This window comes from Hemitrygon akajei, chromosome 9, assembly GCF_048418815.1.
Source record: "Hemitrygon akajei chromosome 9, sHemAka1.3, whole genome shotgun sequence".
Classification (NCBI taxonomy): Eukaryota; Metazoa; Chordata; class Chondrichthyes; order Myliobatiformes; family Dasyatidae; genus Hemitrygon; species Hemitrygon akajei.
Window position 1 is genome coordinate 153691468 of NC_133132.1, and position 17999 is coordinate 153709466.

General features: G+C 40.6%; 1 protein-coding gene across 1 annotated transcript in view; it reads right to left on the reverse strand.

Annotated features, from left to right (window-relative positions):
- Positions 1–8785: 8785 nt before the first annotated feature.
- LOC140732837 (protein LEG1 homolog) overlaps positions 8786–17999 on the reverse strand; it is a 37310-nt gene continuing 28096 nt past the window's right edge. The window contains exons 4-6 of the mRNA XM_073055472.1: positions 13459–13583; positions 12709–12947; positions 8786–9391 (exon numbers count right to left, since the gene is read on the reverse strand). Coding sequence (XP_072911573.1) covers positions 9219–9391; positions 12709–12947; positions 13459–13583 — 537 coding nt within the window. The 3' untranslated portion in view covers positions 8786–9218. The remainder of the gene's footprint in view (positions 9392–12708; positions 12948–13458; positions 13584–17999) is intronic.

Below are 17999 nucleotides of genomic sequence, written 5' to 3' on the forward strand. Positions count from 1 at the left end.
CAAAGCCATTGTAAAAGCAAAATAAAGGGCATATAACAAAGAGAAAATTAATGGGAAGATAGAGGATTGGGAAGTTTTTTTAAAAAAATTTTTTATTAGTTTTTCAAAACATTTTACAAAATTAAAAACCCCAAATCCCAGTGGGGAGCATTAATACAGAGCAAGATTAAGCATACAATAACAATATGCTACAAACGAAGAGAATTTAACAAAAAAGCACCTAAATTAAAGACAAGTGAGCTTAGTGTCCTCCCCAAGCCCCACAACACAAGAAAAAAACAACAACTCCAGACCAACCACCACACAATATAGAGAGTATAAGTCAGGACAGTCAAACTCCCAGACTGTGAATACACTTAGCAACAGAGGATAATAATGCCTACTACCAGAAAAAAAAGGGAGCTGAAAGCAAGGGACCGAAAAGAAGGAAAAAAAAAGAAAAACAAAAAAAAAAACCCTAGTCAAGAGGAAGGTTATGAAAGTACTCGATAAAAGATCCCCAGACCTTATGGAACTTTAGATCCGAATTAAGAACTGAATAATGAATTTTTTTGAGGTCCAAGCATTTGACACTGCTCTAGCCATATTAGACAACATGTGCTCTCATTTGCTTCAAAATCCAAAGATTAGTTCCCTCGTCCAGCCTGCAGTGACTACATGCCAATTTTGTGTTCTCTGTCAGAAGGGTTGGCTAAGTATCAGAGAGGCTTAACGCTGTCAAGCTCATAGGCGTTTGATGGTTACCTCAGCCACTCCACATTGAATGTGCTATCTAGGTGACATCCAGGCCTAATGTTACAGGCAAATATTTCCTGTGCGTTTGTCAAGTGCGGAAATATCATGATTGAATTACTCGATGAGCTGCCAACTGATCTAAAGTAATGAGTTTGAATCTCACCAAGGTCACCAAGCGACACAATCCTTTTTTCATTTACTGTACTATTATTTAATCCGGACACACAGACTTTCACTATCCCAGATTATCCTCCTTTGCTCTCACTTTGAGCTGACGTGGGTCGTGGATTTCTCTGGGTTGGTGGGGATGTTGCATTGTGTCAAGGAAGCTTTGAGAACTTGTCGCCTCTTTTTTTAAAAATTATTTTTTTATTAGTTTTTTCTATACATTTTACAAATTTAAAAACCCCAAATTACAATAAGGAACATTGATACAGTGCAAAATTAAGCATACAATGACAATATGCTACAAAGGAAGAGAATTTAACAAAAAAGCACCTAAATTAAAGACAAGAAAACTTAGTATCCTCCCCAAGCCCCACAACACAAAAAAAAAACTCCAGACCAACCACAACACAATATAGAGAATATAAATCATGACAATCAAACTCCCAGACTGTGAATACACTTAGCAACAGAGGATAATAATGCCTACTACCAGAGAAAAAAAGGGAGCCGAAAGCAAGGGACGAAAAGAAAAAAAAAACCCTAGTCAAGAGGAAGGTTATGAAAGTACTCGATAAAAGGTCCCCAGACCTTATGGAACTTTAGATCCGAATTAAGAACTGAATAATGAATTTTTTTGAGGTCCAAGCAGGCCATAATGTCGTTAAGCCATTGCGCATGAGTGGGCGGGGCAACATCTCTCCATCTGAGGAGGATCAAGCGTCTCGCCAGGAGAGAGGCAAAGGATAGTATTCGGCATTTGGTCGGACCCAGACATAAATCTGTCTCGCCCCAAAAACCGAACAGAGCAATTAAGGGGTTTGGTTCTAGGTGCTGATTCAGAATACCCGATAATGTAGTGAAGACATCTTAATTTCTCCAAGCTAGGACAGAACCAGTACATGTGGATGAGAGAGGCCACGCCCCTCTTGCATTTATCACAGAGCGGACTAATGCCAGGGTAGAATCGAGATAGTTTAGATTTAGACATATGGGCTCTATGAACAATCTTAAACTGTAAGAGGCAATGGCGAGCACAAAGGGAGGTTGAATTGACCGATTTGAGAACTGAGTCCCAGCTCTCCTCGGATAAGGAGATATTTAAATCCTGCTCCCAGGCCATTTTAATTTTATCCACAGGGGCCCGTCGTAAGGCTGCTAGTTTATCTCGGATAATTGAAATTAAACCTTTACCTAGTGGATTAATGGAAAGAAATAGGTCCATAGCATTTTTCGCAGGCATTTCAGGAAAGTTAGGAATTAAAGGAGCAGTAAAGTGTTGGATTTGGAGATATCTGAAAAAGTAAGCATTAGGCAGGTTGAACTTAACGGAGAGCTGCTGAAAAGAAGCGAAGCGATTATTGATGAAGAGATCTTCAAAATGTCTAATGCCCTTCCTGTACCAAACATGGAATGCTGAATCGTACGTAGTAGGTAAAAAAAGGTGATTATGTGCGACAGGGCTAGAAACGGAAAACCCCTGGAAACCATAGCATTTCCTGAACTGAGCCCATATACGCAAAGTGTGTCTGACCAGAGGATTAGCTATTGATCTGGGCAGACTGCTAGGGAGTGCAGAGCCAAGAAGTGCAGATATAGATAATTCTTTAGTGGAGCTCAACTCCATTGCCACCCAGTTAGGGCACTCGGGTTGACCGTGGAAGAAAGACCAGAAGGCAGCACAACGTATTTTAGCTGCCCAGTAATATAAGCGAAAGTTAGGTAAAGCCATGCCACCCTCTTTTTTAGATTTTTGGAGGTGGATTTTATTAATTCTAGAGCGCTTATTCTGCCACAGATATGACAAAATAATAGAGTCTAAGGAATCAAAAAAGGATTTAGGAATAAAAATTGGGATAGATTGAAATAAGTATAAAAATTTGGGAAGAACATACATTTTAACAACATTAATACGACCTACCAAGGACATAGATAGAGGTGACCATTGTACCAGACTCTGTTTTATAGCATATGAAAGATTGACAAAGTTTTCACGAAAGAGATCTTTAAACTTCCTTGTGACTGTAATTCCAAGATAAGTAAATTGATTATGGACTACTTTAAAAGGGAGATCACGAAATATTAGTTCTTGTGCTTCTTTATTAATTGGGAAAAGTTCACTCTTATGTAAGTTGAGTTTATAGCCAGAGATCTGGCTAAACTGGTCAAGAAGTGAAAACATTAGAGGTAAGGATGTAGACGGATTTGAGAGAAAGAGTAATAAGTCATCAGCATAGAGAGAAACTTTATGCTCAACACCCCCTCTCCAAATCCTGGTCAATTCAGGACAATTTCGAAATGCTATCGCCAAAGGTTCTATAGCCAAATCAAAGAGAAAGGGACTTAAGGGGCATCCCTGATGGGTGCCACGTTTGAGATTAAATACTTGGGATTTCTGAAAATTAGTTAGAACAGAAGCAGTAGGACACAGGTACAGCAATTGGATCCAAGAGATGAAACTTTGGCCGAGGTCAAATTTTTCTAAGACTGCAAAAAGGTAGTTCCACTCTATATGGTCAAATGCTTTCTCCGCATCAAGGGAGATAACACATTCAGGAGTCCCAGTTGGAACTGAGTATAAAATATTAAATAGATGCTGAATGTTAAAAAAAGGGAGACGGTTTTTAATAAAGCCTGTTTGGTCATCAAAGATAATGGAGGGAATAACGGTTTCTAATCTATGAGCCAACACTTTAGCTAAGATCTTTACATCAACATTGAGCAGAGAGATCGGCCTGTACGAGGAACACTCTGTTGGGTCTTTGCCCTTTTTTAAAAGAAGAATAATAGATGCCTCATTGAAAGAGGGTGGCAATTTGCCGTAATTAAATGAGTCAGATAATACTGAAAGTAACTGAGGAGAAAGAAGTGAGGAGAATGATTTATAAAATTCCACAGGGAACCCATCAGGTCCAGGAGATTTCCCTGAGGACAGTGCAGAAATTGCCAAAGATATTTCTTCTGGTGATATAGGCGCATTGAGTTTGGCTTTGAAATCAGATGAAAGTGAGGGGATATTCAGATTCTGTAAAAATTGATCCACAGAGATATTGTCATTCAGGGATTCAGAGGAATAAAGCCGAGAATAAAAATTTTTAAATGCGTCATTAATTTCTAAATGATCCGATGTAAAGTCTCCGTTCTCCTTCCGGATCTTTGTAATATGTTGTTTGGCTTTGGAACGCCTCAGCTGATTGGCTAGGAATTTACCAGACTTATCCCCATGAATGTAAAAGCGACTCTTGCTTTCGAGAAGTTGGCGTTTGACAGGTTGAGTGGACAGAAGGTTAAATTTAGTTTGGAGTTCAACGCGCTTCTTGTATAATTCAGGGTTCTTAGTTTGGGCATATATTTGATCCAAATCTTTAATCTGGTTAATGAGGTCTGCTCGATCTGCATGGGATCTTCTATTGAGATTTGCTGTGTAAGAGATTATTTGACCCCTCAGATATGCTTTCATGGCATCCCAGACAATCTGGGATGGCATTTCAGGTGATGTATTAGTGTTAAAATAAAAGGTTATCTGGTCCTTAATAAATTTTACGAAATCATCATCCGATAGTAAAGTTGAATCGAACCGCCAGTGTTTGTTCCTCTGAGGGAGACCAGGAAAGTTCAGAGAGAGGGTAATTGGGGCATGGTCAGAGATCAGTATACTCTGATAGTCACAAGAGTGGGCAAATAGGATAAGTTGGTTATCGAGTAAGAAATAGTCAATTCTAGTGAAGGTATGGTGAACATGTGAGAAAAAAGAATAATCTCTCTCCATAGGATGGAGGAAACGCCATATATCAGAGATACCAAAATTAGAGAGAAACGATTGAATAGCTAAGGCAGATTTAGTAGGTGATCTGGTAACAGAGGACGATCAGTCCAGTTTAGGATCCAACCAACAGTTGAAGTCACCACCCAATACAAGAGAGTATGAGTTTAAGTCTGGTAGTGAGGAAAAAAAACGTTCAAAAAAGTTAACATCATCAAAGTTGGGGGCATACAGGTTTGCTAGTGCAACTTTAGTGTTATATAGTTTACCAGAAACAATAATAAAACGGCCATTTGTATCAGATATTTTATTATGGAGTTCAAAAGGAATATTTGAGTTAATAAGAATGGAAACTCCCCTGGCTTTAGCGGCAAAGGATGAATGAAAATGCTGACCCGCCCACTTTGACAGAAGCCGGGAGTTATCAAAGCAACGAATATGAGTTTCTTGGAGGAAAGCAATGTCAGCTTTGAGTTGTTTAATATGTGCGAATACCTTCCTCCTTTTAACAGGGTGGTTCAGTCCCTTTACATTCCAGCTCACGAATTTAAGTGCACTAGCCATTATCAATTACTAATGCATAAAAGGCAGCAGGCATATAAAAAATCAAGCAGTACAATAGCAGTCTGGGAGCAGAGATGTAAACATAGATTCGTAAGGTCAAAATATAAACATGTCCTAAGCAATAAAGAGATGTTGGAACTGGAAAACTCACCCCACCCGCACAACCCAAAACTAGACGGCTACCAAAACAAGCAGCTAGCTCTACCAAAAAAATTAACCCAAATACAACTTCCAGATCTGTGTCATTAACAACAGTTCCGTATAAATACTATAGCAAATAATAACTAGTTTATGCACTAGAAAACATAACTACAGATTAGAACACCTGCAGAAATATACAACTTAATACAGAGAAAATCGGAAGAAAACCAAAACTAACCTACCCGCGAAATATTATAGAAGAATAAAGTAAGAGAAAGGGAAAAAAAAGGTAAGAAGGAAAAAGAAAAAAGAAGGGGAAAATTATAAATTCAAGACGAGTATTTATCAACCATTTACAGAGAAGGGAGAGAAAAATTCAGAGATTAGAAAAAAGGGGTGAAGAAAAGAAAAAGATAAAATAAATAAATATTTAAAGCAAAGGAAAAATAAATCAGCAGTTGAACTGTGAACTGACAAACAGGGAGGCCTTCACTAAAGACTTCGAACGTCCAAAACAAGTTAGAATTGGTTGTAGAACTCTGTAGGTAAAGTTATACAAGAATAAAGATAGGTTACACACACACCAAATCCCGGGAGAGATTGTCAACAGCCCTTAAAGTTTCAATGAATAATGTCTGAGTAATTCAAGTGAATTCCGAGTCCAGAGAAAGTAATTTTACTACGAGGAGTACTTATCCACCATTTTAGGAGGTCCGATCAGATTCCGAAGATGACTGGATAGCTGGAAGACTTGCCACAAACGCTTCAGCTTCCTTTGCTGATTTGAACCACTTGAATTCCTCGGTATTAAGCTTTATTCGTAGCTCAACAGGGTTACGAAGGGAAGGTTTGAAACCACGATCAAAAAGCACTTTCATTGCGCCTTTAAACTCAGCGCGCATCTTTAAGGTCTGGGGTGCAAAATCTTCCACAAAGCGAATGGTTGTATCCTGGAAAGAAAAAGAGCCTCTGCGACGTGCCTCCACAATCAGACTGTGTTTTACCTGGTATTGATGGAAACACAGGATTACTGGTCGCGGACGGGAACCCAGAATTCCGGGGGGAACGTAAACTCTGTGTGCCCGTTCGAGCTCGGGTGGCTTCGGAAGCAAATCTTTCCCGAATAACTCACAGAGAAACTCGGCGAAAAACTTCACGGTTGGTCCCTTTTCAGTCGCCTTCAATCCCAGAATTCTGATGTTGCAGCGTCTGCTACGATTTTCGAGATCCACCATTTTGGAAAGAAGTTTATTAGATTTTTCCTCTAAGCTGGAACAGAGAGTCTCCAAGTATCGAACACGACTTTCTAAATCTTCAGAAGTCGAATCGATACAAGATAAGTGTTCAGCATGTTTGTCCACTTTATCGTTGATCCGATCCAGTTTGTCTTCTAACTGTTTGAAAGCGGTTTTAAATTCCTTTAAGATTTCGTCTCGGAGCTTTCCCAGCGCAACCATCGTCTCGTCCGACGCGGTCATGGCTTCTTTTCTCCCGGATTTAGAACTCTTGCTAGACATTGTAAGTTAGATATATTCACAGGCAAGTAAGAGATACCGAAATAATTCCTAATTAAGGTTTAAAAAATGGAGACATTTAGTGCAAAGGTAGTGACAGTAACGGAACAAAAGTTCGGAGCAGCTAAACAATCGCCATCTTACCGGAAGTCCCAGGAAGTTTTTAAAAACCTACAGAGAGCAACTAACAAGTCATTAGAATGGAAAAGATGAAATATGAAAGCAAGCTAGAAATTAATATCAAAGTGGATAGAAAAAGTTCTTTCAAGTAAGTTAATAATAAAAGAGAAATGAGAGTGGATATAGGACCGCTAGAAAATGAGGCAGGAGAAATAATAACGGGGGACGAGGAGATGGCTGTTGAACTAAATGAGTATTCTGCATCAGTCTTCACTGTGTAGGACACCAGCAGTATGCCAGATGTTGTACTGTGTGAAGGAAGAGAAGTGGGTGCAGTTACGTTAGAAGAGAGAAGGTGCTCAAAAAAACAGAAAGACCTAAAGGTACATGAGTCACCCAGACCAGAGGAACTGCACCCTGGGGTTCTGAAAGAGGTAGCATTAGAGATTGAGGTGGCATTAGAAATGATTTTTCAGAAATCATTGGACTCTGGCATGGTGCCAGAGGACTGGAAAATTGCAAATGACATTCCACCCTTAAGAAGGGGGAAGGCAGCAGAAAGGAAATTATAGACCAGTTAGCCTAAACTCAGTGGTTGGGAAGATGTTGGAGTCAATTGTTAAGGATGAGGTGATGGAGTACTTGGTGACACAAGACAAGATAGTACAAAGTCAGCATGGTTTCCTTCAGGGAAAATCCTGCCTGATGAACCTGTTGGAATTCTTTGTGGAGATTACAGGTAGGATATATAAAGGGGATGCAGTGGATGTTGTATATTTGGACTTTCAGAAGGCCTTTGACAAAGTGCCACACTTCTTACCAAGTTAAGAGCCCACGATATTACAGGAAAGTTACTAACATGGTTAGAGCATTGGCTGATTGGTAGGAGGCAACAAGTGGGAATAAAAGGATATTTTCTGGTTGGCTGCCAGTGACTAGTGGTGTTCTGCAGGGGTCGGTGTTGGGACCACTTCTTTTTATGCTGTATATCAATGAGTTAGATGATGGAATAGATGGCTTTGTTGCCAGGTTTGCAGATGATACGAAGATTGGTGGAGGGACAGGAAGTGTTGAGGAAACAGGTAGGCTACAGGAGGACTTAGACAGATTAGGAGAATGGGCAAGGAAGTGGCAAATGAAATATAATGTTGGAAAATGCATGGTCATGCATTTTGGTAGTAGAAATAAATGTGCAGACTATTTTCTGAATGGGGAGAAAATCCAGGAATCTGAGATGCAGAAGGAGTTGGGAGTCCTTGTGCAGAACATCCTGAAGGTTAACTTGTAGGTTGAGTCAGTGGTGAGGAAGGCAAATGCCATGTTGGCATTCATTTCAAGAGGTCTAGAATACAAGAGTAAGGATGTGATGCTGAGGCTTTATAAGGCACTGGTGAGGCCTCACCTTGAGTATTGTGAACAGTTTTGGGCCCCTCATCTTTGAAAAGATGTGCTGGCTTTGGAGAGGGTCCAGAGGAGGTTCACAAGACAGATTCCAGGAATGAAAGGGTTATCATACAAGGAAAGTTTGATGGCTCTGGGTCTGTACTCGCTGGAATTCAGAAGGATGAGGGGAGATCTCATTAAAACCTTTTGAATGTTGAAAGGCCTAGACCGAGTAGATGTGGAAAGGATGTTTCCCCTGGTGGGAAGAGTCTAGGACAAGAGAGCACAGCCTCAGGATAAAGGGGCACCCTTTCAAAACAGAGATGTGGAGAAATTTCTTTATCCAAAGGGTGCTGAATTTGTGGAATTTGTTGCCACACGCAGCTGTGGAGGCCAGGTCGTTGGGTGTATTTAAAGCAGAGATCGATAGGTTCTTGATTAAACATGGCATCAAAGGTTACAGGGAGAAGGCAGGGAACTGGGGTTGAGGAGGAGAAAAACAAAGGATCAGCCATGATTGAATTGGAGCAGATTTGATGGGCCAGATGGCCTTATTCTGCTCCTATGTCTTAAGGTCTTTTGATATCATTTGGGAATTCTATTTTAATTAAATCAAGAAGCAAGTCTGGATTTCATGCTCAACCTTGCAGGTTTTTTGTGATACAACTTTAACAAAAAATAATTTCACATATTAGAATGAAAACTCAGTTTTATTTTCTGTGATATTTTCAACTTCACAGAAGAATATTGCAAAATGCTAGCTGTACTAATTTAGAAACATTTAAATCTTTATTACAAACTGCAGGTTTGCAAAGAATCTGGCAGCATAAGAATTAACTATTAATTGTAGTACAGTTACGATTCTTAATGTATTCTAGAAGAAGACTGCGTATCCCAGAGGAAAGGAGGTCAGGATGTAAAACAACATTTTCCAACAGGTTCCGACCTTCTGCTCTCCCTTTTTCTGAGCACATGGTCCTCCTCCATACTCTCAATAACCAGCCACCTAGATAGAAAAAGAATATACTCCTAGTATGAAACTCAGTTTTATTTAAATGAAGCAATTAAATGTGATAAAACACTATTTACATAAATTAAGTTTGTGTACAGAGTAGAACAATTTCCTCTAAAGATATGAATAATTTAACTGCTATCAAAACTATATTTGATGTTACGTTGTGTTTCGATGCTACCCTTCACTTCATGATTGTTGTAAGAGTTCAGCTTTAATTGTCACATTTGCATCAAAACATACAGTGAAATGTGTCATTTTCATGTAGATTTACAGTCCACAATTGTTGCCACATTTCCACCAACATAGCTTGCCCACAACATGCTAGCTTTAACTTGTATACTTTTAGATTGTGGGAGTAACCCAGGGCACCTGGAAGAAACTGACGTGGTCATGGGGAGAACGTACAAACTTCTTACAGACAGCAGCTGGAATTGAACCCCAATACAACTGGCACTGTAAAGTGTTACGCTAACAGTTTGCCTCTCTGCTTTAGAACGTTTGACTGACTATCATCTCAGCTTCTGGTCAAGTGAGGCACAAACACAAAAGCATCCAGAATTTAAATTAATGTGACAACAATAGCTACATAGGTATGGCTATGGGACTGTACACCAATTCATATAGGGAGATGCTACTCCCTTCAAAGTTCAAAGAATTTATTATCAACGTACATATCTGTCACCATACACAACCATGAGATTATTTTCTGTGGGCATACTCAATGAAATCTGTAGAACAGATTTACTGAGTATGCATAAGTATGACTACTACTCAGTTAAAATTAAAACATATCCCTCTTTAGATAACTTCTACTGGAGATAACATGAATTCCTCATATCTGGATATCTTGAATGTACTGAAAGGATTTAGCAAGAAGACACCTAAAAGATTAGCTGATATCCTTCAACACTAACAATAAATTAAGTTCTAAACAAAGCAACTTTTGACTTGAGTTCTCTGGATGTCCTAGGTTTATACAAAGAGAAATGACAAAGAGTAATGAAAAGAGTAAACAAAGGGCATTTGAAACAAGAGAAAATCTGTAGACGCTGGAAATCCAGGCAACACACACAAAATGCTGGAGGACCTCGGCCCAAAATGTTGACAGTCTATTCTTTTCCATAGATGCTGCCTGCTGGCCTGCTGAGTTCCAATACGAAGAGCATTGTTCTTTGCACTGCTTCAAATAACCACTAAGGGGCGCTACAGCATCAGAATAAGTGATTTAATATTACTTGGTTATTTGATCATTTCAGCTAGAAGTATATCAAACTAATTGGGAATATCCAAATTTCTATTCTTGCTCTTCAAGAAAAAAAGTACTCACACAGACCTTATGTTTATTAATTTTTGGAAAATGCTTAGCATTTCACAAAGCAAAGCACATGCCAAATTTATGCGGCATTTTAGTTGTTCATACTATGAACTGCCTAAGCTAAATGCTTTTTAATGAAATGCTTTCGGATTGTGAATTGCTTAATAAATACACCAGAATTGTTGCAATGATCTAGCAATGCACAAATATATCAGATATCTAAGCCTCAAAATAACTATGTATTACTTTTTGCTTTATTTTTTAATGCATGTCCTGACGAAGGGTCTTGGCCTGAAATATTGACTGTTTATTTATTTCCATGGAGGCTGCCTGACCATTGAGTTCCTGCAACATTTTGTGTGTGTTGCTTTGGATTTCCAGCATCTGAAGAATTTCTCATCTGAAGAAGACAAAGCATGATCGATCTAATTGTGTTTTTCTTATAAAAATCTTTCTAAATAACAGTGTATCAAAACTGCCATACTTTAATTTTAAACAAAGCAAATGAATTTTAAATTCAGAATGATCAAAGCATAACGTGTTCTATTGGATGAAGGAGAGAAAGCCAAGGAACACCTTCATTAACCTGTCAACCAATGGATTCATGATGAGTTTCTCCTCATGGTTAGAGATTCCCCTAGCCTTATCTCACACCCTACCCACGGCACCCTCCCCTTGTACTACTTAAAGATTTACTTGTCTTCTCTCATTTCTGATTAGGTTGTCAACCTGAAATAATAACTTTATTTCTCCTTCCACAGATGCTGCTTGATGTGCAAAGGGTTTCCAGCATCTTTTGTTCTGGATTTCCAGCATCAGCAGAATCTTTTACATCCAGCATTTTTTTAGTTCCAGCAAGTAGCTGACCAGTCTTTAGTCACTGTTAGAGCGTAAAACTTAATTTTCCTCGGAGTTTAACTTTTCTGATGCATGCTTGTGTTTTTATATAATCATCGATTTATGTGTTTGGCTGGTGGGTTGGAGATACGTCTCCATCAAAGGTGCTCCTTCCCTCCGCTAGCCTGCAGGTCACCCTTGGGCGAGGTGTAGCACCAGCTTAGCTTCCCCCCGCCACCCAATCAGGGTCACATGAAGCTGTGGGAGCAGGTGGTGGACGGTCGTACGAGCAGCTGGTGCAGTTCACAAGTCCTGGTTATGCACCCACTGACGTCAGGCCGACAATCTCTACATAGCACCATCCAGAGACAGAGAAGCAGTTTCAGTGACAGGTTACTATCGATGCAATGCTCCTCAGACAGGATGAAGAGGTCAACACTCCCCAATGCCATTAGGCTTTACAATTCTACCGCCAGGACTTAAGAACTTTTTAAAAGCTATTATTAATGCTTTTTGAGATAGTGATTTAGATGCATATCATATTTTTACTGAGTTAAGTATTGTATGTAATTAGTTTTTGCTACAACAAGTGTATGGGACATTGGAAAAAAGTTGAATTTCCCCATGGGGATGAATAAAGTATCTATCTATCTATCTATCTATCTAATCTCTGAAGAGTTTTGGTAACGGCTGGGGTCACACATCTTGTAAAGATACTGCCCAGAAGAAAGCAAAGGCAAACTATTTCTGTGGGAAATTTTGCCACGAACAATCATGGTCACCATGATCGCCCACGTCATACAACACGGCAGATACTGATGACGATGACATACGTGTATGTATATCAGTGAATTTTTCAATAATCGTAGTATAGCTGATTCTGTATTTTCTAGAAGTTTCTATGCAGCAGGTGTCAGGCCACTGAATCTGACAATTTCATAGGTTGTTATTATCTCTACAATGTATTATTGTATGTCAAATCTGAGCTAATTTTTAGCACAAGACAGTCGCAATTTCTTTGTCCTTTGTTTTTTCCCCCTTGTTCTTTGTTCTTGTAACACTTAATAAACAGCTGCAACCATCAAGATTTATGCCTCATTCTTGACTTCCAAAGAATCTTTGGATCACAGAATCAGCAGGATCCAACAACACCCACCTGTCAGTTTGTTTCCTTTGTTTAGAATGTCAAGAGCAACCAAAGCTCTGTTCTGCTCGTTACTCAGGTCAGGAATAGACGGTGCCTTATCTCCAGCCAACAGCATCCGTGGAGGCAGAAATGCCTGAAAGGTATTGGTTTGATTGAAGTTTGTGGGAAAATGAGTCGCAGCAATAAATTCTACTGCATTGGCCCAGCTGACACCAAACTGCGCTTCAGGAGCTGAAATGTCCGCCAATCTATCAAAGCAAACGAAAAGCAATAAAACATGCAAACCAAACAAGATTTATTGAATTTCCACAGCTTTCTGCTATTGTTTTCTACTTGAAGTGATTGATTTTTTTTTAAAAGGAAAGGTAAAGAACAGGGAACACAGCGGATAGAAATATTGATCGACGGAAAATGTCTGGGGATGATCCAATGGAGGAAGAAACACAATACATAAATCATGTGTGTGGTAAATTCTAAAGCAATACATACAAAATGCTGGAGGAACTCAGCAGGCCAGGCGGAATCTATGGAAGTGAATAAACAGTTGACGTTTCAGGATGGGAATCCTATGTGCTGGGAGGCCGTGGAAAATACAGTTGGTTTTATCATTGGGAGCGAGAGCAAATCAGCAAGCACAATGCAAATGTATCAACTTAATGCAAGACAGAATACACCATGTAAAAGTGGAGAAACTCCATTGTGCTAATAGGAAGAAGGAAGTTGAATTATGACGATAAAATACCAGATAGCTCAATTTACCTATCGGAAAACTTTGGAAGTGCAACTTCGATCGATGCTACATGGGCTATCCACAGATGACGCCAAATATCATCCTCTTCTGGTAACAGCTTGATCTGGGAAAACTCCTTTGATTTTTTCAGTAGCTGTTGATTAAATAAACAAAGAAATAAATAAATGCCAGGTTTTCATAGTTTCATTTTTGCAAAATTAATTCATAGAGTTAATCCATTTGCTGATGAGATTTGGAATAAATTGGCACTTTTTAAGCCAATACACAAGATAGTTAAGGGTTAAGCTTATAGTCAGGGGGTCACATACAGCCCATACTTGGTAAAAATGACAAGTTTCTTTCTTTGAATAATTTTTTTTAATGATTATCAAGCGTTTCAATGGGATCTCATTGTATTGAGGCCATAAAACCATAAGACGTAGGAGCAGAATTAGGCCATTCAGCCCATCAAGTTTGCTCCATCATTCCATCATGGCTGATTTATAATCTCTCTCATCTTCATTCTCCTGCCTTCTCCAAGTAACTTTTGACACTTTTACTAATCAATAACCTATCAACCTCCGCTTTACATGACCCAATGATTTGGCCTCCACAGCCATCTGCGACAATGAATTCCACAGATTTGCCACCTCAATGTATAAATAAATTCCTCCTTCTCTCTGTTGTAAAGGTACATCTTTCTACTCTGAGTCTGTCCCCTCTGGTCCTAGACTCCCCTTTGACACTCTCTCCACATCCTATCTATCTAGGCCTTTCAATATACAATAGGTTTCAATGAGATCCCCCTTCATTCTTCTAAACTCCTTCAAGTACAGGCCCAGAGCCATCAAATGCTCCTCATACATTCACCATCAGAATAATTCTTATCAATCTCCTCTACATCCTCTCCAATGCCAGCACATCCTCTCTTGTACAATGGGCCCACAACTGCTCACAATAAGCTTAAATTACAGCCTACTTGTTGAAAGGCACAACTAAGTTACTTTAGTCTTTTTTTTATGGCAGCCTGTGAATCTTAAAAGGGAAAGCAGTAGGCATAACTTCCATGTGATATGTAGACATCTGGGACCATCAACCCCCAGACTGCCTAGCGCAATTAGATTAGGCAGTCACTGTTGTTGTGTGTTGTGCGCACTTGGCTATAGTGCTCCCAAGTACACAGAGAATGTGAGGAGAAAGATCTAATGATGTGTCTCTGTGGAGTATTTTAGCATAAGAATCCAGCCCTTCATCTCTTTTATACCTGCACCAACTGCAGTCCATGACACACAGAACTCTTGGTCCACTTCCCTTCACTCTCCTGCAGGCATCGCGTTAGACTTCAGTCCAAATCTTTCCCTACAATGTCACATACTTCACCCTCGACACTACTGAATCCTTCATGGTTCTCACGTCAGGCTCAGACTACGGTTGCTAAAAGCCAACCGAAAGTGATTCAGGTGAATGTCGGTCAGTTGTCCTCTGGCCATTAACAGTACTAGCAACTGCACATTCCATTTATTCTAAGAGAAGAAGTTTGGAAACTATGTTAAGGGAACAGCTATACCGGTGCTCCCGATGCGGCCTCCTCTACATCGGCGAGACCCGACGCAGATTGGGGGACCGCTTCATCGAGCACCTATGCTCCGTCCGTCATAACAGACAGGACCTCCCGGTTGCCACCCACTTCAACTCTGCTTCACATTCCCATACGGATATGTCCATACATGGCCTCCTCTACTGCCATGATGAGGCCAAACTCAGGTTGGAGGAGCAACACCTCATCTACCATCTGGGTAGCCTCCAGCTCCTTGGTATGAACATTGAATTCTCCAACTTCCGGTAATTCCCTCCCTCTCCCTTCCCCCATCCCACCTTCACTCTGTCTCCTCTTCTACCTGCCTATCACCTCTCTCATCATTCTGCCTTCTTCTACTACCCATAGTGCTTTCCCCTTACATTCCTTCTTCACCTCTCCTGCCTATCCCCTCCCTGCTTCCCCTCCCCCACCCCTTGACCTTTCCTCTGATTGGTTTTTCACCCTCCCCCCACCTTCTTTATTGGGCCCCTGCCCCCTCTTTCTTCAGTCCTGATGAAGGGTCTCGGCCCGAAACGTTGACTGCTCGTTTCAACGGATGCTGCCCGACCTGCTGAGTTCATCCAGCTTTTGTACGTGTTGATTTGACCACAGCATCTGCTCTGCAGTGTACTTTGTGTCAGCTACAAGGGCCAAGTGCATCTTCTGACAAGGGTAGAGGATTATTTAAGAGATTCTGCCAGTGCTTAAAATCTTGAGCAACAGACACAAAATGCTGAAGGAACTCAGCAGGTCTCACGTTTCGGGTTGAGACGCTTCAGAACTGGAAAGGAAGGGGGCAGAAGCCAAGATAAGAAGCTGGAGGGAGGATGAGGAGGACACGCTGGCAGATGATAGCTGAGACCAGGTGAGGGGGAATGAGGTTAGAAGCGAGGATGTAATAGGTGGAAGAGGTGAAGAACTCCGATGGGAGTAGACAGTTGACCATGGAAGAAAGGGAAGGAGGTGAACCAGGGGGTTAGTTATTGCCGGGGGGGGGGGGGTGTAGGGGGACACAGGGACGACACTGCCAGTATGCCAGGTATTTGAGAGTGTAGTTGCTATTACTAAGGAGAATGTGTTTAGGAAGCTGAAAAGTCTGAAGGTAGTTAAGTCACCTGGACCAGATGGACTACACCCCGTGGTTCTGAAAGAGGTAGCTGAAGAGATTGTGGAGACACAAGAAATTCTGCAGATGCTGGAAATCCAAAGCCACACACACGGATGCTGGAGGAACTCAGCAGGCAAGGCTACATGCATTGAAATGAACAAATAGCCTGCATTTTGGACCGAGGCTCCTTGTCAGGAATGTGGAGGCATTAGTAATAATCTTTCAAGAATCAGTAGATTCTAGAATGGTTAGAGTCATAGAGTCATAAAACAACATGGCACAGAAACAGGCCCTTTGGCCCATCAAGTCCATGCCGAACCATTAATCTGCCTCATACCATCAGCCTCCACTTCAACCATAGCCTTTCATACCCCTCCCATCCATGCACCTGTGCAAATTTCTCTTAAACATTGAACTTAAAATCACATCCACCACTTGTGCTGGCAGCTCATTCCACACTCACGACCCTCTGAGTGAAGAAATTCCCCCTCATGTTCCTATTGTGTATTTAATATTTCAGTGGTATTTGAGCAATACTGTAAATATATTGTTTGATTAAGCGTTCTTTGTTTGTTTAAATAATCCATTATGGGTTATATGTAAAAGCACGTGAATGACATTCATCATCATGCTACCATGTGAGACGTAATGTGCTCGCTAGAAATAAAAACAAAGTTACACATATCTCTAGGGCTCCCTTGTTTTCCTTTTGATTGGCTTTAGGTTTTGGAGTTACAAAACCTAACAGTTCCACTTGAACATTTCACCTTTCACTCTTAACCCATGACCTCTAGTTCTAGTCTCACCCAACCTCAGTGAAACAAGCCTGCTTGCATTTTCCCTGTCTATACCCCTCATAATTTTGTATACCTGTATCAAAGCTCCCCTCAATCTTTTATGTTCTAGAGAATCAAGTCCTTCCCTGTACAACCTTCTCTATAATTCAGGTCCTCAAGTCCCAGCAATATCCTTATAAAATTACTCTTTCAATCTTACTTGCATCTTTCCTGTAGAGAGGTGACCAAAACTGGACACAATGCTCCAATTTAGGTCTCACCAACGTTATGCAATTCCAACATAACATCCCAACTCCAGTACTCTGACCTATGAAGGCCAACATGCCATAAGCTTTCTTTATGACCCTATCTACATTTGGCACCACTTTCAAGGGATTATGGACCTGTATTCTAGATCCCTTGTTCTACTGCACAGCACAGTGTCTTACCACTCACCCTGTAAGTCCTACCGAAGTTCAACACCTCACACTTACCTGCATTAAATTCCATCTGCCATTTTCCAGCCCATTTCACCAGCTGGCCCAGATCCCACTGCAAACTTTGATAGTCTCCCTTGCTGCCCACTACACCCTAATCTCGGTGGCATCCACACATTTGCTGATCCAGTTTACCACATTATCATCTGGATTGTTGATCATTTGGAAAACAGAACATTAGGAAAGCTGCAGGCCTTGATGGTATCTCATCTGGTACTCTAATGCACTGCGCAGATCAGCTATCACCTGTCTTCACTGAGATATTTCACACCTCCCTGTTATAATGCAGAGGTCTTGACTGCTTTAAAGCTGCTATAATCAGTCCAGCCCCCAGAAGACTAGATCACTGGATTATAGGCCAGTCGCTCTGACTTCAGTAGTTATGAAAACCTTTGAACATCTGATGTTGGCCTGGCATAAGTCCATTACTGATCCTCTTCTTGACCTACCAGAGCAAATCACTCAGTTGATTGTGCCTTCATTACATTTTTCAACGTTTGGACTTCCCCAACACCTATATGAGGATCTTGTTTGTGGATTCTAGTTCCTCCATCAACACTATTGTTCTGGAGTTGCTCCACAGCAAGCTAACCCAGCTAGCAGTGCCCTA